Raw genomic sequence first — 24380 nt, forward strand, 5'->3', positions numbered from 1 at the left:
CTGAAGCTCCAGTACTTTGGCCACCTCATGCGAGGAGTTGACTCATTGGAGAAGACTCTGATGCTGGGAGGGATTGGGGGCAGGAGGAGAAGGGGAAAACCGAGGATGAGATGGCTGGATGGCATCACTGACTTGATGGACGTGAGTCTGAGTGAACTCCGGGAGTTGGTGATGGACAGGGAGGCCTGGCGTGCTGCGATTCATGGGGTTGCAAAGAGTCGGACTGAACTGAACTGAACTGAACTATACAAAACATAGCTCATCTTCATTAAGTATACAAAGAAATACAAATTAAAACTACAAAGTATTCAAATTAAAACTACAAAGTATTCTGCCACACCCATCAGAATGGTAAAAATTGAAAAGACTAACAATGCTAAGTGGGGAAAAATTATAACTCTCATACCCCTCCCCACCCCACCACTGGTGAGGCGGGGTGGGGAGGGGTATGAGAGATGGCGTCTCCTAAAGTTGAAGATACATGGATATCCCTGACACAGCAATTTCATTCCCAGGTTGACCCACAGAAGGGCATATAAGTGTGTACCCAAAGACATGTTTAAGAACATTTATGGCATTATTTATAAATAACCAAAAACTGGAAGCCTAAATGTCCTTCAATAGTAGGATGAATAAATGGTGATATAGTCATACAATGGAATTCTGTGTAACAATGAAAGTGGAAAAAACTATAGCTACATACATGATAAATGGGTAATCTAACATGAAATTTTGCACAAAGTCAGGCACAAGCAAAGTATATTTTTAAATTTTCATTTATATAAAGCTCAAAGCAGGCAAAAGTAATCTATGGTCTTTCCATAGGTACCAATAAAGTGGCTGTTTACAAACACAGTCCTCTAAAATTTTATCTGTTTAAAAGTTTTTTCCAGTTTAAAGGATCCATCATAGCCATTGAGGAGTAGGGTCTTAAATAAGACATGAAAGATGTCCCCATAAGATTGCGTAAAGGATGCAGCCCTCACAGGATCTGGAAAGTTTATTGGCAAAAATAATCAAAGCAAAGGCCCTTATTATACTGGTGGATGCAACGAAAGTTGACATGATAAAGGCCCTTTATGGATTGGGATCCCTTATGATAAACTCCCCTGAGAGCTAGAAGGGCCTGTCAGAGACTGTTCAGAATCCTAGTCTACTCAGCTGGCTTCCACATGTACACCACAGGAGTACCTTCCAGACTACAGAGATCAAGAAGAGTTTTCTCACTGATCAACAAACCAAGCTCAAGATGCGTAAGAAGATCAGAACATTTATGTTTTAAAGGCTCAGGGAGATAATGCAAGTTCCTCTTGGAAAGGTGTCTGGGTTTCTCACTCCAGCAGACTAAAACCACCATGCATGCTCAGAGCACTGGGGGGTCTATTCTTACATGTGGAGCCCGGATGAACGTGTCTTCACCTCATTAAGGAGTGGGGAAACCCGAGAAAGCTGTAACCAGCTGGGAGGAGCATTTTGACTCTATTTTCAGAGCTAAAAGCTCTCACGTTATCTTCACTTTTATTCCAGTAAACTCAAAGCACCCAATTCAAGGAAAGACACCAGCTTAACTTACCTAGGTACCCAGTCCAAACCTTTCCAGGTCTTTCAACCGGGCAGTCTTAGTGCAATTCACCTGAGCAGCCTTTCCAGTGTCTTCCAACTGGGAATCCAGGTACCTCTTCTTGAACGGGCTTCCCTTGTGGCTCAGCTGGTAAAGAATCCACCTGCAACGCAGGAGACCTGAGTTCTATCCCTGGGCTGGGAAGATCCCCTGGAGAAGGGAAAGGCTATCCTCTCCAGTGTTCTGGCTTGGAAAATTCCATGGACTGTATGGTCCACGGGGTCTCAAAGAGTTGGACACGACTGAGCCACTTTCACGAACCATCTTCAGTTCAAGGAAAACCTACTCCTTATATAGCAAGGAGTTTACCAACCACTGAGTAAAACTCGAGTCGTCAACCAAGACAGGACAGATCCAGTCACTCAGGAGGTGGCTGCGCCTTCTCTAAAAACGTTTCCGTATGTCTCCTGACCTCCGCCTCCGGGTGATCTCTGACCTTCCTTCTCGCTGTAGTTTTGCTCTCCTGTTGGCTTTAGTTTGCATTTCCCTGATGACTCATAATGTTGAGTACATCATGTGTTTGTTGACTGTATCTTTGAATGAAGCATCTACTGAGCTCTTTCCCAACATTTTTGTCTTATGAGTTTTTTGTATATTCTTACATAGAACTCCTGTCTCATCTATGTATTTCCTCCCAGTCAGCAGCTTGCCATTTTCTTTTCTTTTTCACTTTCTTTTCTTAGTGGTGTCTTCTGAAGACAGTTTCAAACTTGAAAAACTTCAATATGTCCATTTTTTCCCCTTGGATGGTTAGTGACTTTTGTATCTTAAGAAATGTTTGCCTACCAAACTTTGCAAAGATTTTATGTTTCCCTGTAGAACTTTTACAGTTTAAGTTTTTAATCTTTAAATCTGTAGCCCTTTTTGAGTTAATTCTGTACATACTGTGAGATAAGGGTTAAGGTTCACTTCCCCTCCCCGCCCAATAAGGATAGCTAGTGTTTTTGATCCATTTGTTGAAAAGCCTACTCTTCCCCATCAAATACCATGATGCTTTTGTCAAAAATCAATTGAAATCAACATAGGGCTCTTTCTCTGGACTTTTCTCTTCCTTTGATCTGTATGTCAATCTAAGGCCAGGACTCACTAGTTGGATTATAGTTGCATATAAACTTTGCTATTAGGAAGGATAAATTTGTTCTTTAGATGTACTTTAGCTATTCAGGGTTCTTTGTGTGTCCATCCAAAATTTAAAATCAGCCTGTACATGTCTGCCCCCCAAAAGCCTGTGGGAATTCTGACAAGCACCTCTCTAGAATCTATAGCTCAATGGAGAATGCATATCTTATAAATACTGTCCTACAATCCATGAATGTGAAGCATTTATACTTTTATTAGGGTCTTTCCTTTAGCAATGTTTTGAGGTTTTCAGCATACAGGTTCTTCACATTTAAAAAAATTTTGCCCCTTCTTTTTGGGGGCTCTTATAATTTTGTAGATGGCATAAATTGACTTGTTGATTTATTTCCTGCAACCTTGTTAATTCAGTTATTAGTAGTAGCACTTTGTGGTCCTGAGAGTTATTTTGGTGTGTGCTCATGCCATCTGTGAATGGTTTTGCTTCATTCTTCCCAATCTCTCTCCCAATCTCTATTGTACTGACCAGGACCTCATTTACAAGTTTGAAAAAAGTAGTGAGAACACACATCCTCATCTTGGTGCATCTATTCGGGTCAAAGTACTCATCAATATATTATCCTTACATGTTATGTCACCAGTAGGTATCTTTAAATTCCCTTTACTAGCTTAAGGAAGTTCCTTTCTATTCCTGTTTAATGAGAGCTGTTAGTAAAATGCTTTTACTCTACCTATTGAAATGATTATGTGGTTTTTACTCCTTAATTTTGTCACTATGGTAACTACTACTACTCATAAGTGATTTTCAAATATCGTACCAACCTTGCATTCCTGGGAGAACCCCATTACCATGTAATGTTGATATAGTACTTGCAAATCAACTGTATATTCTTTTATACATCACTGGATTCAAATTGCTAACATTTTGTTTAAGCCTTTCAGGACTCTTAAAAGGGTAATCGGTTTGGAGCTTTCTATACTTGAAATATCTTTTTTTTTTTTTTTTGAGGTTGGCAGAAGGGTAATGCTGACCTCATAAAAGTGTTCCCTCTTGTTTTCTAAAATGTAAGATTGCTAAAATTTCACCCTTATATGTCTGATAGAATTTACCATTGAAGCCATCTGGGTTTGGAATTTTGTGGAAAAGGGATTAATTCATTTTAAGACAGATTAAGGGAATATTCACATTTTCTATTTCTTTTCATGTCTGTTTTGGTCCTTCATCTCTCTCAAGATATGTGCTTCTTTCATCTAAGCTGTCATATTTGCTTGTATGTAACATCTAAACAAAGAGGACACAACCCAGACGTCCCTCTGGGTGAGGCCCAGTTCCTGACTACACAATGACTGTGTTACTAGGAGAAACTTGACCAGGTATTTAGGGGTGAGGAGGCATGACATCTGCAACCCGATGAAAGAGAGGGAGGGGAGGAGGGAGCAATGTGTGCAGAAACTGTGATTAAACTGGTGAATACAGTGGGGAGGGCACTGCACTATTTTCCAACCGTTCTCTAGATTTAAAAATTTTTCCAAAAAGAAGTTAAACAATATATTCATATTCCACAACCCAGTGATTTAAAGAAATAACCAGAAAACCACACACAAACTCTGCACAAGGAGGTTTATCATGGATCAAAGTTTGAAAACACCCTAAACATCCCACAAAGAGGATCAGATCAACAAACTACAGTATAAGACATGAAAACTCAACAGCAAATATCACAGTTTTCCCAAGATTATCCAATATAGACAGACAATGGAAGGAAAAAGTCATAACACGGAATATATGACCCCAGTCTACATGGACGAGGAAAAGACTGCAAAGTAACAATGCAAAAAAAAAACCAAAAACAAACCCCAAAACCCATGGCTGTCTTGGAGTGGTGGGGTTACAGGTGAACTTGACTCTTCTTCATAATCCTCGTTCAGAATTTCCTGAAGATTCCAGGTCTTCTCATCACTCCAGGGGCGAAAGGAAGGGGAACTTAAATTAAGGGCAGGTCAGGAGGTGTGGGTCTGGATTAACTCCAAGAGGGAGGGAGATCCTGCATGCTGCGGAGGTTAGCTGGCCACAGGGGAGCCCAGGAGAGGGGAAATGACACCGGCCGGACGGGAGGACAGACACACAGACTCTGAGACCTGGTTTACTCCCTTCGAAACAGGCAAAGGACGGGAGATTAAGGAGGTCACCTGTGAAAAAAATAAAGCTTCATAGAAGTGTAAAGGTAACCACCGTTCTACTTTGTTCCACAGGTACCTTAATAGACTTGGTACCTATTATTACAGGAAATCTCCATAGAACAGTGAGCACTACTGATTAAAAATCTGAGCTTTAACAAACGCTGGGAGAGAGTGGAGGGCAGGGAAGCCTGGCGTGCTGCAATTCGTGGGGTTTCAGAGTCAGAAGTGACTCAGCAACTGAACAACCACCTGTTATTACAAGAAATCCACACGGAACAGTGAGAACTAGCGTTTAAAGATCTGAGTGGAGGTTTGAATCTGCGCTTCCCACACGGTCCTGGGCAAACTGTTCAAACTTTCTGAGCCTATTTTCACCTCTGAAAACCTGGGATGAGGAGGATGATGGTGTCTGTAGTCTACAAAGTGCTTTACAATGTCAGTTAATGTTAATTTAGGGTTTGAACTATTCAAAATGCTGTTGTTATCTCTAAAGAGAGAAAAGTAGCAATTCATACTACCAATAAGCTTTGCCACAAGACACCATGGACTGTCCCACGTTCAGGCTGACAAGGTCAATGAATGAACATCAGACGGGCAGCACAGAATACTAGGGATCCAGGAGCCTACGGGGTTAAGAGGGCAAGATATCTTACAAGGGAAGATGAGTCTGTGAGAACCCCTGGTTTCTGCTATAAACATCCTGCAAACATGGGAAGCAGACTAGGCGATTCCCCACACACACTGCATCGTCAGAGGGGAAACTGCACCAACTCACAAAGCCTGGGGTGGCTCGTGGCCCTCAGAAATTGCAGCCATGTCTTCCGGGCACAAAGCTGACTGTGTGCCATTTTCTACTGTCCTAGGTTGGAAACTGACTAACGAGCAGAGTTCCTCTTGAAAAGCCCTGTTGAGCCAGCTGGTAACCACCTGAGTCGGAAGATTTTTTTGACCAGGGAGTAAGAAGCCAGGGATCGGACAAGGCATTTGCTAGAGATGTGGCAGGAAGATGCAGAAACCTAGCTGTAGAGGAGAGAAGTATTTTTTCTACCTTTAAAATGTTCCTCCCTGTAATGCCCAGGACAAATCTTTCTGGATCTGGGGTCAATGACAACACTCACAGCAAGGAGTTCAGCCTCTAACATCAATATTTCTATTTTACCAGAGTGATCTGCTCTTAAGATTGTGAAATTGACTCAAGAGGTATCAGTAAATCACTGTTACCTAGATTCACTTAAAAAAAAAAACAAAAACAAACAAAAAAAACAACCAACCCACTGCTTTTTGCATTAGGAACAATGAAAAAACAAGAAACATTGTCAAATTGGGATGTTGAGAGGCAGGTTGAGGATCGGCCACCGAAAACTGTAAAAATAATACAAATGCGAACTCCAGAGGTGAAAACCAGGCAATTTATTGTAAACAGGGTCACCCTAGCCCTCCGCCCCTACTGGCTGCGTCACATGCTCTCCCTGCACATCAACTCGTGAAAAAGACGTTTTAAAAAGTCACGGGTAATGACACCTGAATGTGTTTCACAAACCTCCTTTACACTGAGGAAAGAGTAGTGTCCAGGCAGTCTGTTATTGCTCATGGACTACAATTTGGACCTATTTAGCTGAAGGTGTAAGTCAGCCTGAGTGAGCCAACAGTGGCTGGAGGTCGTACGTGGACAGCAGACAAGACTGGAGCACACTCACCAGCAGCCACACTTTCCTGGATACTACCTGGGATGCCTTCCAGAGCTCTTCACGTGACTTTCCCATAAAAATGACACTCAAATTTCACCCCCCACTTTTGTAAAGAGCCAAGCTACCCAATAGCACATAATTTTCCACAGAAAAGGTTTAGGTGGGTCATTTACTCTTCCAGTGGTAGATTTATACACTCAGGACTCATTTTTGATCCCTCTCATATATATTTGCAGTTTGATGAAAAGCTGCATAGTCTACAAATGCATAAAACCAGAAGGGAGTGACGGTGACTCACGCACCTTCTGATGGACAAAGACAAGCTTCGTATAAGGAAGCTCTTGAAGGTAGGGATAAAAAGACAGTTACAGCACCACATTTATCTGACAGTAGAAATGGAGCCCCGCTTTCAAAAGCAGCCTCCACGGTTGTGATTATCATTCTTGCCCCAAATTCAGATTATTTGGAAAAATGGCAAATGAGAAACGTAAGCTGTGAAAGAGACGTGACTCTACAGAAAGAAGTCCTGGCAAATCGACTCTCATGGAGGTAAAATGTCCCTGGAAAATACTATTCTTTACTTCGCCTGAGTTAGTCAACAACAGGACCACTTACTCTTGCTAGTGCCTGTGTGTTTGCAATTTCTCTTTAAGTTTTAATAACAGTAAATATTTCAAAATGGCTGTTAAATATACAGTAACAATTTCATCTATAATTGTATCTCATGAAGAAAAAATATTTTTTAAAAGCTCACGCCAGTCATCATCTGTGTGTTTGTATTTATATATTCAAAAAACAACTTAACACTTAAGGCAATATTAGACTGGGAGCAAAACGGGGATTAGTGTCTCTATGGAGATCACACTATTTAAGAATCCAAGGCTTTCCTTTTTGTACCCCTCAAAAGGTGTCTTTGTACATGTGGCCTTTTATATTCACAATGGGACAAATATTTTGGTTGGAATACTGACTGCGATTTTGCCATAGTAAAAAGTTACAGACATTTAGAATAGCTGATGTTGGAAAAGCATGTCACACACTCAGTGGGATCTGAAGTTGACCCTATCTGTCTTTGTTAAATAAATACAGCAACGTGTTGATGGGAAAAAAGTTGACACTGATGGAACACTGCAAACCAACTATGAATAAGAATGTCAATATAATTCAATCAGAAAGAAACAAATCACAGTAATCCTGAGAAATTCAGTTTGGGACAAAATTGATGTCAGGTAAGTCTATTTCTAGCACTGTAAATAAGTAGGGTGTTCTAGAGTTTTCCAGCATTTTACTAGTTTGAATAAAAAACATGTTCAAATTTTATAAAAAGATTAAAACCATGCCTTAATCAGCAATTTCACTAATAAAAGAAAATTACATTGCTTTGTTCATTATCTGCCAAATGTAACGTTCTCCATTATTTACATGAAACTATTAAGTAGAAAGCAAAATTGAGAATCAATTTTTAAAAATGTATTATCTCTCTATATGTTTTGAAGTCTTTTCTGTCAACCTAGGAGGCTTTTAGAAAAAAGCTAACATATTTTTCTCTGACAAGTGACTATCTTACAGAATAAGGAAGGAAGATTCTATAGGAATATCATTCATCATTTTAAGTATTGTTATATAAGGGACATTTCTCTTAGTAATGAAAACTTTTAAAATATTTAAGAGGCATGTATTTTAAAAATATTCTACATCTATAAGATTTTGTAATTTAATTACTCTGGATTTTTAATATTTCTACATAATGACATTTGACAAGTTTTTTTTTTTTCTTTTTTTCCTCTGTGTCTCTCTAATAGTGAACAAGAAACTATTAAAGTGGCCAAGATGGTTTTCCTAGCCCTTGGAAGACTCAGGAATGCATCCACTTGCACTTTCCCGCTCATGGGGAATCTTCAGAGTTTTGCAGCCATGAAGTTAATATGCGGTTTCACAAGGGGGAACAGCGGCAAACCACGCTTAAACTCAGTCATGTTCTGAATCACTTCAGGCTGCAAAAAGAAAACAACAAACAGTTTTCCCTTAGTGTATTTAAGCAGACTGAACAGGATATAAACTTTATTTTTGCATATACACACTAGTTTCTGCACCATGTATGACATATTATACCTGCTGACTCTCTTCCTGGATCAGTAGGGTCAGAGGGTCTATACAGACCTATGGTGAGAGTTCCCAGTGAGTCTCTGGGTCAGAGGGAAGACCTCTGGCTTCCCCTAGGTGCTCAAGGTCGGGCACATCAAGGGCTCAGGACTGTGGCCTGGGTGGAGTGGCAGAGGCCAGTGTGCCCACCTGGCGAGGGCCTGCTTATACTACCAGCTTCCTCCTCCTTCAAGTAAATGCCAACTGGTCAAAATGATTAAAATGCACAAGCACCAAGGAAAACGCGGGGACAAACGTGGCTGGAGACGACTCACTGCAGAGTAACACAACTGTTCAAGCTAGTAGAGGAGGCCGACAAGGGCAAAGCCACCGGTCCTCCCCGATGGAGAGTGAAGGGACGGCAGCCTGGCCTTTGAGGGTGCCTGAAGCACGTGCCCCGATACCTGGTGCCCCGAAACCTCTGGTCTTATGTGTCCTGGCGAACAAGCTCCTCTTAGGTAGGAAGTCCTCTAACAGTGCAAGCTAACACGACACTTATGTTTCTTACTTGTGGCAAGGCTGGTGCTTGTGACAAATTTATGTCATTTTGACATGGGAACTCTCCAACCACAGGACCTGTTTAAAAAAAAAAAAAAAGAAAGGTTTAATGCTTTGCACTCACTGCTATTTGTACACAAGAGCAAACAAACAAAACCAAACCAGACTCAGCTCACTAAAAAACTGCCTCAGGCCCAGTTCATGTGCCTCTCAGATCCTTTCAGGCTGTCTGCTCCCAAGGCCTGACAGCTTGTCCTGCCTCTTGTCCAGAAGGTCCCCAGTGATGGTTCAGGACCTCACTGTGCTTGAAGAGCCTTGGCTGGAGCTGCTTTACTGCCCAGCTCTGACCTCACTGGTCCCTGAGGCTCTGGCCACCCAGAAGGACCCAGTAAAACCACAAAGAAAGTCAGGGGAGTCATCAGCCAAGCCAGTCAGAGACAGGAGATGGGAAGAACTGAGCAGACAGACTGCTCACCTCCCTCCCCACGTGCCGTGGCCCTATATCGCCCCCTCGGAGACGTCCTGCCAGCGCTGGCGTGCTCTCTGACAGAGCTGCGGCCAGCTCGGCACTGTGCCGTCTGGTGCCGGCGCGCCCCTGCACGGCTTTGTTTCCCTTTTCCCCTAATTCTTGCCTTGACAGAGCAGACCCTGTCTCCAGGTAGCTCCCCTTCTGCACCCCTTTACTTCCTGGTGCTCTCTAAGGGATGTGGCTACGGCATGGGATAGCTATCATGTGCCTAAAGACACCCTTTTAAAAAGTCAATTCTCAGTACTTACAAGAATCCATTTCTCTGGCAAGAACATGAACGGATACCTTATGTCTCCTCGGGGCATCCACCGCCAACATTTCCTGGGTGGAAAGAAGAGCAAGGTCACCCTTTTGCCCCACCAGGGAACGTAAAATGAGGTGCTGTCTTACGACCATAAAGAGTTATCTTGCACACAGTCAGAAACAGAAAAGCTGCGTCCCTTTCTTTCCCCTCCCTTACAGCATTTCCTGCAAACTCTACAAACATCAGGAGGGCAGGCAGGAATTACTCTTAACCCCATCGTACATTGAGAAAACTGGAGTGCGCCTGCTCCTGTGGCCAATAAGCACCTGGACTGGGATTAAAAACCCAGCCTAGTACTCATCAGGGTGTGACCAGGGCTGCATCCAGTGATCTGAAGTGTGTGCGGAGACAATGGCCTGAGCTCAGTTAAGGGACGACCACAATGCCTGCTCCGCAGGAACCTCCCCAGGTTCTGCACCAGGGCACTGCTGCGGCTCCTCCCCTACCAGAAGAGAAGAGAACTGACATCTCTTGACTGTCGCCTTGTATCAGCCTCTTCCCTGTGTTAGACCACTTGGTTTTCTTAAGCTAAGCATCACCATGATTCCAATTCTAGAGACTCAGACTCTAAGACACAGAGACACGTAACAACTTGCTGAGCCACACAACTCATAAGGGGACGGGGCCAGAAGTGAGGCATGTATGCGTGTTCTCTCAATTCCACCACACTGCCTGGAGGGACTCCCCTTAGTCATTACCAAAAATGCCAGGAGCGGCACACTGGCAGGAGGATCCTGTGGGGAAGTGTCTCCTCACTCTTCCCTTAATGACAGGGCCATATTTATGTCTTTTCCAAAAGGGGGACTCCAGTTGTGATGAAGCTTCCCCTGATGCCTCAGCCAGAAGTAATGTTTTGTATCCTTAGAGGAAGAGACTAGCAGCAAAGTCAGACTGACTCACAGTTATTTACGGAACAGTTACTGTAAGCCTGGTCCTGTGCAGCTGAAATGGAAGCCTTGCTGAAGCTGCATAGCAGAGCTGGCAGAACAGCCTCTTTTAGGAGCTCAGCCCAGGTTTATCTCATCTGAGAGCATCTTACTTACTGGAGTCAAGTTTGCTTCCAAAGATGTAGTCTTTCTTTGTTTTAATTTAAATTTATTTAATTGGAGGAAAATTGCTTTAAAATATCATGTTGGTTTCTGCCATACATCAACATGAATCAGCCACAGGTGTATATACATATGTCCCCTCCCCCCCGAGCCTCCCCCCAACTCCTACCCCACCCCACCCCAAAGATGTAGTCTTGATCTCTTTTCACCCAAACCCTCATTGCCCTCTTAACCTATGTCGGTTAAGAACATCCTCCTCAGTTTCAGACTGTTCAATTTCCTAACCAACTTTGGACAATCCGCATTTTTCTAAAAACCAACCAATTGCATTTTCTTGCAAACTCTACTCTAAGGAACACTAGAGCCCCAAGAGATATTTACAGGTATTCTGAAAAACAACAAAAAGTGTCCATAGTGAAATCAGTTTAGGAAATATTTTGTTAATCAAAACTAAACAAATATTGGGCTAAATAAATCTTTACTGTGGGGTTCCTAGAACTTTTTTTTTTCTGCATTGCACGGTATACAGGATCTTAAGTTCCCCAACTAGGGACTGAACCCATGCCCCTGCAGTGGAAGTGCAGAATCTTAGCCACTGGACCACCGGGGAAGTCCCTCTTGGAATTTTTTAAAACCTAACATGCTCTGTGATTCCCTAAGAATGAGAATAAAGAAGAGTCATTCTCAAACTTCCATGGTCACAAAACTCCTTTTTCTAGGCACCCCATTAGTGTCTTACAGAACACAAGTGTATTAGGGAAACCCTGTTCGGGACTTAGCATAAGCTTGGTAATAAATACTCTCACTTTTTAAGACAAGAAAGTCATCTTATAACCGTTATTTTCACAAATTCAACAATCAGGTACCACTTGTAATTTCAAATAATAGAATTTGTGGAAGCAAAGACAAATCTTCATTTCTTCTGGAAACATCACAGTATATTAGTTATCATGCTTTTTGAACACACGTAACTAATAAACATCTTAAAATAAAAGTCTTAGAAACCAAAAAGTGCTGAACATGAGCATCCTCTTTTACAGGCAAAATGAGAACAAGTAACCAACCTCACAAAGTGTAACTGTCTTAAATAGTAAATCAATCACAATAGCTACTTTATAACATCAAGGAGGAAAACATACTCTTATTTGAAGCATTTTGATTAAACTATTTAAAACCCCTAAAGCTGAGTATTACTAATAAAGTGATAACAACAATAGAGACTATTTAATAAATGCTGCTAAGTGCCAATCACTTTACATACCTCACTTCAATGAATACTCCAATTAATCTCTATTTCATAAATAAGGAAGCTTATAGAATTTGGCCAGGGTCACAAAACTAGCTAGCTGGTGATGGAGCTAAGCCCTGCCGTTCTGAGCAGAGCTCGGGATGGCTTTCTGCCTGGCAGCCGACACGTGTCCTGGAGCCCTGCTCCCACACCCAACTCTGTCCCTCACAGTCCTACCGCACTTCTCTCTTCACAGACACAAAGACTACTTGCGGTTATACTGAGTTGGACGAAAAGCATAAGATGTTATGGGAAAAGCCATACAAATTTTTTGGCCAACCCAATATATCAGAACAGAATCTTATTTTATATAGTTTTTATTTTTAAAATATGTGTTTTTACTACATACATACACATATACAGATATTTTAATAGATTTTATTTTTTAAAGCAGTTTGGGTTCACAGCGAAACTGAGTGGAAGGTACACAGGTTTTCCAGATATGCAATATTCGTTCATAGGCCTAGCCTCCCTCTTGTCAAAATACATGTCTTTTAAAAGACTATCACTGCAAAAGAGCAAGAGTTGTTTAGATGAGAGTCGTTTTGCTCTACACAATGCAAGGGAGCTAAAGATGATGGTAACTTGATCAGTCAGCCATCTCCACAGTCAGAAATGGCTCAGATCCCATTGCTGAGAAAGGTACATTCAAAATACTGTTAGGAAAACAGTAAACAGTCATTTACTGTCAAATTTTGAACCTAAAATTGCAACTTTCTTTCTTCTTGCTAAGGTGTTACTAACTGTATGAGTATCTGTTTGCACATACAGAGACCAGGAGCCTTGTCTTTTGCACAGGCTCTGGGGGGGAGAATAGGTATAATAACTGGTAGACGGTGCAAAGTCACCCTTTCCTCTACGGAACTATCGGCACTTCCGACTCAGGAGTCGTTTGCTTTTCCCCACTCTCCCACACAGCACCAACAGCAGGGGATTAGAAATGATTAGCCTTCACTGCACAATTAATTTCACAAAGTCACTCTAATAAGAACTACAAATACGACTCCTGTATTGACAGCTAAGAGATACCCCTGAAAAATGACCTTGAAAAGCAGATACTATCCCTTCCAGAGATGACAGCACAAGGCAGGACTGAACTCCTGATGAAAACCGTTTGTCTAACAAATCAGGTATGAACCAGGAGATGTGGCTCAGGACACCAGCTAAGGTATAATTCTAAGGCACTATGGTAATTACAGAGTAGAATTTTGTTCCTTGCCCTAAAAAATAGACATAAAAGTATTTTGCACAAATTAGATGCCCCAGTATATTACAAACAATATATGTAACCCTTTAGGTACAGCTCAATTGCTACAAAAATTTTTAATCTCTGCACTTAGCATGGTTATTACACACATTCTATGCCCATTTAAAATTTATGCTACTCTTCTATAAATTCTGTTACGGTGGGGAAAATTTAGACAGTATGAACCTCTTAGAGCAGCACTGGGTTAACTTTAATGGCAGTACCTCTCTTTTCTCCTGATAAACTTTATTAGGCACTTAAAACTTACAAGATCTCTAGTGTGGAATTAGCAGATATAAATTACTAGACAAACAATTAAGATCCTACTCTATAGCAGTTAACCTGTAATGGAAAAGAATATGAAAAAGAATAACTGAATCACTTTACTGTATACCTGAAACCAACAGAAGGAAAGAAGAGGAGAGAGGTGATTGCTAAAGGCTTTGGGGTTTCTTTTTGGGGTGAGAAAATGTTTCAAAATTGTTAGGTGATTATGGTTATACCTTGTGACTAATGAGTGACTATGAATATATTAAAAACCACTGAATTACACATTTTACATAAATGACTGTGTGGCATGTGAATTAAATTTCAAAAAAATAAAAAGCAGCGAAGTGCCTTGGGAAAAAAAGGGGAGTGGCCATTTGTTTCTAAAAGGAGCCATGCGTGCATACTCAGTTGCTTCAGTTGTCCCCGACTCTTTGTGACCACATGGAATGCAGCCCACCAGGCTCCTCAGTGACACCCAAATCAGTGGAGAAGATTTATAGTTGGCAGAGACTGGAAAAGACTCTGATTCTCAAGTTCTATTTGCTTTCCTTGTTCTTTCTTCCCGTGATAAGCTCCTCAATGCTCTCTGTGGGTTGGCGTGGGGAACAGAGAGAAAAAACAAGAGGGTAACCTAAGTAGGTGGGTCTGGAAGCTGGGAAGGGCCACCACAGTCCTCGGTTCAGATGGAGAGGACAACAGTACTGAGTTCAATAGGACTGTCTCTTTTTCCTAACAGTAGTAAGTCTCGAAAATACTTAAATCCATAAAAATGCCTTCATAAGTCCTGCCTGAATGGGTTCAAAGTGGCAACACGCAACACAAAGCATGTAACATTTTCTTACTGGTCAAAGTCTAAATATGTAAAGTGAATTTACCTTATAGAATTTGATAATATCTTCCTTGGTAAGTGTCTTCAAATAGGCAACTTCTATATTATCTGAAAAAGAAATCAAACAAGAATTTATTAATATTTCCATTTTAAGCAGCCCAGAATACTACACTAAATGACAATATTCTTCACTCCAACACTCTTAAATATCCATCTTTTTGAGTGATCAATTGCTCCTGCAAGTAGTAAGGGAAAAAATTTCAAGTAAAAAGTAAGAGGATACACTGGCTCTCTATGGGTGAGCTGCTGGTTCCTGGTCTAGTCACTTCAGGTTTTCTGAGCCTCAGTTTCTTCATCTGGAAATTGGGTATAAAAACCACCTAACTGACAATCACATAATACCAGGGTACAGGGCAAATGCTCAGTAATTGGTAATTACTATTATTAACAATGAATCCAACTGCTAGAAAAATTATAGGTAAGGAAACGGAGGCCCCAAAAAGGCAACCTGGCCGAACTTTGGCTTGTCTCTGTCAGAATGAGAGCACGACCCAACCCTTCTGACTTCGAGTGTAGCTGAAGTTAATCTCTGCTCTAAGGTAAAGGACCCTGAGAAGCAGGAGACTTTGGGGAGTACAGCTCTGACAAATCTGGGGAGATCCTTAAAGGCAGATGTTTGAACCCTGATGCCTCTAGGACAGCACTTGTCTCAAGAGAGTTCAACCTGCACATTTTCTGTTTAGAGCTATGAGAAATAGATGCCTACATATCTGCTCAGTCTCAGAGGCATACTGAGTAAAGTGAAATCAGATTTACTATTAGTGCACTGTGATGAGATATAGATAGATTCAGCTCTAGTTTTAGAAAGAGAGAGAGAAAAAAAAAGTTCCTAATAGGAAACTATTGTTACATTAAATATAAGTCCTTTAGAAGTACTACCACCTCATCCCAAACTGTCCTGAAACATCACCTATGAAATGAACACCATTTTGCAGAATGGCATCAACACCCTCAAATGTTTCACTTCCATGCCATGTGGGGGCCCTGATCATGCCTTACCTCTGTCAAAATTGTACTGCTGGGAGATGATCTCCCCCCAGTACTTAGCACACTCTGCAGATAGCTTCTTTGGTTTGTCTAGTCGACGGATTGCTAATGCTTGGATGTGTTTTTGGAAGGCCTCTTCTGTCATGTCCTCTATGGACTTTTCCATGGTAATTAAGAAAGCTTCCACTCTGCTTTCTAGGTAGTGAGGTGGCTTTTCTGACTGGATGATAAACCGCAAGCCCTGTATGCCATTGGCTCGGCGTGGCCCGCTGAAGACGATGTAGCCTGAAACACAAAACACCAGCCAGTCGGGACCACAGCATCTCAGACATGGGTTACTTTTAATCTTTCAAAAATTATCCCGTCAGAGCAAATACAATCTACTTTAGGGCTTTATATCAATCACCTCTGAAGAAATCAGCAATGAAAATATCTTCGGTGCCTAAGGACAGGGCAGACAAGCTCTCTGAAGAACAGTTGGAGGGCTGGAGGTCACAAACCCCTATTCATTAGTCAACATTCCCAAGCGCCTCACTGTCTGTCAGTTAATCCCCTTCAATCCATGTTAAAGTTATTCTCACCCCTATGAAATGCTGGACTCATTTCATCCCCTAACCATTGACCTAGCTTGGTGTCCTTTCACATCCAAGTTCCTTATGTGAACTTGCCTTCACTATTGCATTTCTTGTTAGATAACCTACCCCTGGATTGACTTCACTCAGGCTGCAAATCTTTAGAGACCAAGTAACTGAAGGTCATTTCCCATTGTGAGCTCCTCTGCTACCTCCCATCTGTATCTTTCCTAAACGCACCTGGGGCTTGACTCCTCCGCTCTGCCCTGAACCACACCTCACTACCTTGAGCATCGCCTTTAGAGTGTGAACACTCTTAGCAGCATCTGCCACACTGTACTACGATTATTCCTTACAGGTCTGCCTTCCTGATGAGACTGAGTTTCATGAAGGGAAAGACCATCCAAAATTTACCCATTTTTGCAGTCCAGCATCTATCATGGTGGTAGTTTAAGGAACCCAAAATTCAGTAAATCTAAGCTTCTCTGGATGGCTTGCTTCCCACCTTGTCACCCGCAACAGCCTGCCCTTCGCACCCTTCTCCCCCACCCAAAATGATCTTTATACAGACACGTATGTGAGGTAAACACACGTCATCTCCTTAAGAACTGCTCTGCTGTCCGGGAGACAGTAACTGCTCATCTTCTAGAAGTGGAGTCCCCACAGGCATCATGACGGGGGGCTGCACATGTGGCGGATGTTCCTGAGGATAACAGCTGTTCCTCAAGGAGTGAGGTGTCCTGCTGTACCCCGCTGCCCACTCACCCAGTTGCTCCTTGGTGCGCAGGGTGTTGAAGCAAGGCTCGGAGATGATCTGACAGAAGAGCTCCAGAAACATGTTCTCTGAGGTGCTCTGCATGTCGGTTTGGTAGTATATCTCAATGCCACAGTTATTGTGGACTTCATTCCTCTGCTGATACACAAACCATCCTCCTAGGAAGTTTCAATAAGAGAGTGACATGTTCAAAAACTTCTTTAGGGTTTAAACAAACTTACTGTTTTGTTTGTCTGTATGAAATTGTTCAGTTTGGTTGGTGTCTTTTGGCAGTTCCAAACTGCAATTAATTCATTAAGAATGTGAAACTCAACTTACCCAAGGGAATCCTAATACAGTGATCTGTACTTGGGAGGCCCTCATAAACATTCAATGACTTTAAAGGGCAAAACACTTGTAAAAGACCCACTTTATGACTAAGTAAATTTTAATGCTAATTGAGATCATAGTTAATGAAATCTACAATGCAGAGAACACACTAAATTAGAACTAGCTAGTATCTATAAGACACTCAATAGAAATACAACCTATGTTTTAGAACCATGCAAAACAATTTTTTAAACCACTAGTTGTGCCATTATCTACTTAGCATTCAATATTGTTTACCAACACCCATGCTGAAGGTCAACTCACAAATTTATACATATATGTACAACGTGTAGAGATGCCCCAGTCTGACATCTCACTTTAGGGATAAAGAAACTGAGACCCTGAGAAGTGAGAAACTTATCCAAGGACATACAGTTGGATGATGGAGAGCTGAGATATGCTGATCAAGTCCTTCATCAAAGTTATAAACAGACAGCCATGCTTTACGATCTGATAACTATCTCATGAGCAGTAAATGTGACTAAGCAAATACAGTGTTTAGTAATTGCCTGATTACCACGTTCAATGGTTTCTGAATGGCAGTTCCTGATTCTTCCTCTCTGCCATGCTGTAGTGACTGAGGAAGAAGCTTAAGTTCAAAATGAGCCATAACCTGGTCTGTGATGACTGGCTATGCAAAATAGTAGCACTGTGCTCAAGGTGTCTTGGAGCATTCAACAAAGAGATCCTGAGGTAATGCTTTAGTAGTGACTCAAGCGAGCTAGACACAGACCCCAGCCCTTAGGAAATGCACAGCCTACCAAGGGAGGCGGAGATGCACTTCAATGCCAGTGTGAGAGAAGTGCTGAGTAGCTTGAAGAAGGAAGGTTCAGAAAACTTGTGCCGGGAGGTCAGAAGAGGAAGCAATTACTTTTAGAAAAAAGTTTAAGGAAAAAACCAATGCTTCTCATCACTGGTCTAACATACTTTCCACTATACAATTCTGAACAACATTGAAAATAATGCTTAATGAGTTCTATACCAAAAGAAACCACTGTTAATGCAAAAGTAACCCAACACTGAAAACTCCCATATATTATTGTCAATTCTTTATGTCAATTCCTATGGGCTCCTAATTCTAATTTCCATTTTTTATAAATAAATTTTACTACATGCTTCCCAGTCAATACTTCTCTAGTTTTGTGATTTTTTTTTCCACTTCTTCACTCCTCTATGCTCAATTACCAGACACTTCCAGTATCATTCAATTTCACCTCTTTGGCCCTCCGATAGATAATTTTCTTGCAGAATTATCTATCTTTAGTTATAAATTAGTAGAGAATCCCAGCAGATCTTTACCATAAAATTATATTTTATCATCCAAGTGACTTCAGCCCACCTGTAATCACACACAATATTATGTCAAAGCAGTCCATTCCCAAAGACAGAACATTTCCACTTACTGTCCGGAAGCTGAACTTCTCTGTACCGAACGAGCTGACTTGGAAGAAGTGGTTTCGTATGAGCGTGTTCAATAAGGGTGTCTTCAACCATCTGCATGATTCCTAACGCAGCCTAGAAAGGCAGGTCATGGCACATTACAAAATCACAAATGTATCCTGATTAGACAGCTGCCCATGCAATAGGAAAACAACGTATGTGTGAAATAAACTAACCGGCTTTATCAAAGTGGGTTTTTAAAACCTTAAGTACATTTGATCCTGCTCAAATAGATAAAAACTGAACTTGCTGATATGCAACAGAGTCAGTAAGGTGGTAGTGAGGAGAAAGAGAGACCCGAAAAATCATCGGCACCAATCTCGATGTTGGAGCCGTATCGCTGATGGGAAGTTGGTGTCAAGGGAATGGCCCTCACCACAGATATTTGGGGTTACAGCAGAGTAAAAAAGAGGTAAGCATGAGGCTTTATTCTGAATAAAACTGACACAGGGAAGAATCCTTTCTCAGCCACCTAACGGCACCTGACCTTGGCATATTGTTCTGGAGACAGTGGGGTGGCAGAGAGTATGGGCTCTTGAGACAGACTACCACGGGAATTCTAAATTCCGTTTAGCTTTCCATGTGCGAAACACCTGGAATGTACTATTTAGTTTAATCCTTGTACACAATATACTGATAAAGAAACTGAGCATAGAGAGATTAAGACACTTTCAGAAGATTACATAACTTGTAACTGGCTGAGTCAGGATTTGAATCCGGGCTGATTCCACACTATGTGCTCTTATCCACTATACAGTCCTGCTGTTCTAGAGGAGGGACCATTATTCCCATTTCCTCCAGGGACCGCACAGGGCAGACAGCAACAGAGAAGGCAGCCGTGAAAGTGGTCCAGTCAACCAGGACCATTCAACTCTTCGTATGCCCTCCCCTACCTTCCTGCAGAGGGCAGAGAAGGCCGAGTCAACACTAATGTGGATACAGCCACACTGTGGTGGTTAGTCAGTAGTCTTAAAACAAACAGGGTAAAACTTCTGTTGCAATGCTCTATAAAAGACTGCTAACACCTCAATCACCCACCTGCTTTGTTATATTTCCATGGAGAAGGGCTTCAATATGCAGCCGTGACAGGAGCTGAGGTATGAAGGCCTTAAGGCGAGGAAGGGTGACATCTGCAAACAGGGGTGAGAAATTGTAAGCTCTATCTACGAGGTCTTTAAAAAAAAAAAACAACACTGAGATGACTTGAGACTTACAGAAGAGCTGCAAAGATAGCATAGGGAGTCCCTACATCCCCCTCACCCGGTTTCCTCTAACGTTAACACTTTTCACACCATAGGATGCTGATCAAATCTAAGAAGTTAACACTGGGACACCACTATCAACTAAAAAATCTACTTTATCTGGATTTCAGTTTTTCCACTAGTAACCCTTTTGAACTGGTGGTGTTGGAAAACACTCTTGAGAGTCCCTTGGACTGCAAGGAGATCCAACCAGTCCATCCTAAAGGAGATCAGTCCTGGGTGTTCATTGGAAGGACTGATGCTAAAGCTGAAACTCCAGTACTCTGGACACCTGATGCGAAGAGTTGACTCACTGGAAAAGATCCTGATGCTGGGAAAGATTGAGGGCAGGAGGAGAAGGGGACGATAGAGGATGAGATGGTTAGATGGCATCACCGACTCAATGGTCATGAGTTTGGGTAAACTCCGGGAGCTGATGATGGACAGGGAGGCCTGGTGTGCTGTGGTTCATGGGGTCGCAAAGAGTCGGACACGACTGAGTGACTGAACTGAACCCTTTTCTGTTCGAGGATTTAATCCGCGATCCTACCTTGCATTTAGTTGTCATGAGTCCTTAGTTTTCTCCCATCCTGAACAGTGCCTTGGTCTCTCTTTGTCTTTCACAACCTTAAGATTTTTGAGCAGTACTGCTCGTTTTACAGAAGGCCCTTTATTGGGGCTTTAATAACTCAATTATTAAATTGGATTTATGTACTCCTGGGAAGAACACCCGGGAGGTAATGTGTCTTTCTCACATTGGGGGCACGTGATGCTGACATGCTGTAATACAGATGATGAAAACACTGATCACCTCATTATGATGTTGTGTGCCAGATGTCTGTCCTGTATGTCCTATAAGTCCTGAACCTATAAGTCTTTTGGTTGTAATTAAGTAACTAATGTCTACTTTTCAAGCAACTAGGAGAAGCCACCAGGGAAGCCACCCTACCAATGCCTACTTTTCCCATTATAATTTAAATATTTATTTTGGAGGAAATACTTTGAGACTATACAAATATCTTGTCCTTACTTAACTTTTATCCACAAATTTGGTGTTAGATGGCATCACCGACACAATGGACATGAGTTTGGGTAAACTCCGGGAGCTGGCGATGGACAGGGAGGCCTGGTGTGCTGCAGTTCATGGAGTCGCAAAGAGTCGGACACGACTGAGCGACTGGACTGGACTGAACTTCAGTAAAGAAGAGCTGTCCTTTTTCCGTTAGGACACTATGCTAATTAATGCTTAAATGGATGCTAACGCTAGTGATTAAACTTTAGAGACAGACATAGGAAGCGAATTAACAAGTGCTTACTATGTATGTATGCATTTTATAGACGTTATAAACTGTAAATTATATGCAATTATTCCCATTTTAAAGGTAAGAAAACTGGAATTCCTTGGCAGTTCAGTAGTTAGGGTTGCATACTCTCATTGCCAAGGGCCCAGGTTCAATCCCTGCTCAGGCCACAAGCTGCACAGTGGCCAAGAGGGGGAAAAAGGTGAAGATACTAGACTTGAGAGAATTTAAATTTCTTGTCCAAAGTCATTAAGCTAGTAAGCTGCAAAGCTGCATTTGCATCCTGGCCTAGTTCCAAAGTTCGTATGTGCTCCCCTCCACTGCACTGCCCTAGAAGGCCCTTTCGCTGGACGCCCTCGGCACTCAGTCTCTGTGCCTCTACAAAAATAACCTGCTTACATTTATGCTTTGCCACTAGACTGGAGCGCCTTGATCCAAGAAACCCCACCAAACTGATCATTTTTAAATCTCTAGCACCTGCAGTCTGGTACCTGGTGCCGAGCAGGCAGTCAGTAAATGCTGTTTTAGTTAATGAACTTTATAATCTATATGCCTACCCTGTGCCTGAGGCAACCAATAAAATAATGACCTTCAATACTTTGCTCTTTTTGTCACTGAAGACATCAAAGGCACAGTGATACATAATAAGTAAGGATTTGTCATAAAAGATTATTAAAAATTCAACAGTATTCTTTTTTCTTACTACTGAGCATGTAGGAAGGAAGATTAATTGGTAGTGCAATGCTGAGAAGTGGAAAAGATAAAACAACAATAAAGGATGATATCAGTCTACATTCTTTCCAGTAAAACCCTGAAAGTAATTTCATTCCACTGAACAGACATTCATTAGACACACACTGAGGGCATAATATAAATACTAAATAAAAAGAACAAACGGAAGGCATAATTCACTACCCTTGAGGAATCTAGGACTTTCAGGCAAAACCTCTGAAAATTAGATTTAAGATTTTAGGAAAACAGCAACAAAAGATGACTCTTCAGGTTAATTTACACAGTTTCCATTTTTTAACCAAACTGAATAGATCTACAGATGCTGAAGTATTCTTTCTATGGGATAAGGCTTTTAAGCTCAGCCCTTTTTTCCTTTTCTGAAAACTTCAATATTAACAAGGTAAATTCTTGGGTCAAAACACTGTCATTTGCAGAAATCTATGAACAGTAATAACTAACTGTTGTGGGTCCATTTTGAAAAGAGCAAATGTGGTTAAACTGCCTGAATACAAAAGTCACTTCAAAGGCTACCACTGTTTTTGTTGAAAAAAAGAAAAAGAAAAGAAAGTATACACAGTTGGCTTCTTTAATGGAACTATGTTATTAGAAAGCATAAACAGTAGGTAATAGGATAAACCAAAATGACTTTAGAAAACAATGAAGAAAGCATCAAGCTATAAGTAGAAAGAGTCTCACCATCCAAGGCTTCTTTTAACTCATCTTTAGTCCAGGCCACTTCTGTCATCAGCAAGCGAAGGTAGTACATGGCGTGCTGGTGAGGCTGTTCAGCTCGGAAATTGTTAAGAGATCGCATATACTAGTGAAGGAAGACAGGGGTCTGTTAATTTTATTCCATCCTTTTAAAATCATTTCCAAAGAGCAGCTATAATCAAACTTCAATTTGCATAAATTATGTGCTACTGGGATGTGGGATATTGGCTTCTTCCTCCTTTTTGAAGTTTTGTGATCAGACAAATTCCCCTCTGATCCTTAAGGAGCATGCTTTTCCTTTGTCTAGCCTGCTCCCTTACCCCTAGCATCTGACATGTACTTCCTCCACATGTACAGCCTTCACTGTGGGACCTCATTCATCCCTCAGAAGCTATCCCCAGTTTTCAGGACCTCCATCTCTTGGCACCCTTTATTTCTTCACTACAAGGTCATCCCCAAAGCCTAATCAAGAAACATGGCTATGTGTGTGTATATACATATACTACTGAATCTTCATTTGAAAATTGATGATAATTTCTCTGGGTGTACAATGAAGGTCATAGTTTAGCTTTTAAAGCAGCTATACATCCCATATATCCACTACTGGGTCAGCCATGAGTTGAATTTAAGTGGAAGATACATCAAGCCTAACTAGTCTGCCCTAATGTGACAAAGCTATCATGTCAGGCTGAAGTCCCAGCCTGTAGAATCAAGTTTCTTCTTCAGTGGAGGCTGAAATCTTAAAATCTTCAAGGAGTCCCTGAAAGCCACCAGATCTACCTCAATTTCCCTTCTGAAAGAAAGTGCTGTTCTAGCTCTTGCCCTACAGAGAAGGGGGCCAGGTGTTCCCTAGACTCTCCCAGGCTTTCTTTCTGCGAAAAATATAGGATTTAGCAAAGACAGGATGAAATGACTGATACAGAGTTATGAATGCTTCTCTTCCTCCTCACCTCTTTCTCAAAAATGTTCATAACATGGCAATATTACCTGATGAATTAAAAAAATAAAAATAAGTTCAGAAAACTTACTGCCTCTTTGATAATTTCAAATCTTTTTTCATCAATCTCAAAGGTAGCCATTTTCTCAATGATCTTCTTTAGCAAAATTGGCTGCTTGTCATTGTAACCTTTCACCGAGAGCTACAGAAAGAGTTCAGGATATTAAAAGTCTAAAAATACCATGAAACAACTTAAATTTGACTTTTAAACATTTAGGAAATCCCCAAACCAGGTGTATCAAAATTAAAATAAAACAAATTTAATGAATTTCCTTTCTCATAAATATAGTTTAACATTTAGGAAGATAACATTAACCATCTTTATTTACTAAGACCCAAAAGCATATTTTTGCTTTTCCTAAACAATAACAAGAAAACTTACCTGGTGCCAAACTATGGCAACACACACTATATCATCAAAATTCAAGTTCTCATTAAATCACATTAATTATAGAAAGTATTTTAAGTTTAAT

At 41.3% G+C, this 24380-nt stretch overlaps 1 protein-coding gene across 7 annotated transcripts in view; it reads right to left on the reverse strand.

Annotated features, from left to right (window-relative positions):
- Positions 1-6274: 6274 nt before the first annotated feature.
- The window catches only part of IDE (insulin degrading enzyme), a 108763-nt gene continuing 90657 nt past the window's right edge, over positions 6275-24380 (reverse strand). For 6 of the 7 annotated variants that reach the window (XM_060405006.1, XM_027960520.2, XM_015103327.3 and 3 more), the window contains exons 16-25: positions 23939-24049; positions 22896-23016; positions 19964-20055; positions 18889-19000; positions 17107-17274; positions 15782-16054; positions 14769-14830; positions 9985-10057; positions 9218-9285; positions 6275-8561 (exon numbers count right to left, since the gene is read on the reverse strand). In XM_060405006.1, coding sequence (XP_060260989.1) covers positions 8466-8561; positions 9218-9285; positions 9985-10057; positions 14769-14830; positions 15782-16054; positions 17107-17274; positions 18889-19000; positions 19964-20055; positions 22896-23016; positions 23939-24049 — 1176 coding nt within the window. In that variant the 3' untranslated portion in view covers positions 6275-8465. Of the gene's footprint in view, positions 8562-9217; positions 9286-9984; positions 10058-12678; positions 14480-14768; positions 14831-15781; positions 16055-17106; positions 17275-18888; positions 19001-19963; positions 20056-22895; positions 23017-23938; positions 24050-24380 lie in introns of those variants that run through there. The other variant, XM_042238500.1, reaches the window with a different exon arrangement.

This window comes from Ovis aries, chromosome 22, assembly GCF_016772045.2.
Source record: "Ovis aries strain OAR_USU_Benz2616 breed Rambouillet chromosome 22, ARS-UI_Ramb_v3.0, whole genome shotgun sequence".
In the NCBI taxonomy this organism is placed as follows: domain Eukaryota; kingdom Metazoa; phylum Chordata; class Mammalia; order Artiodactyla; family Bovidae; genus Ovis; species Ovis aries.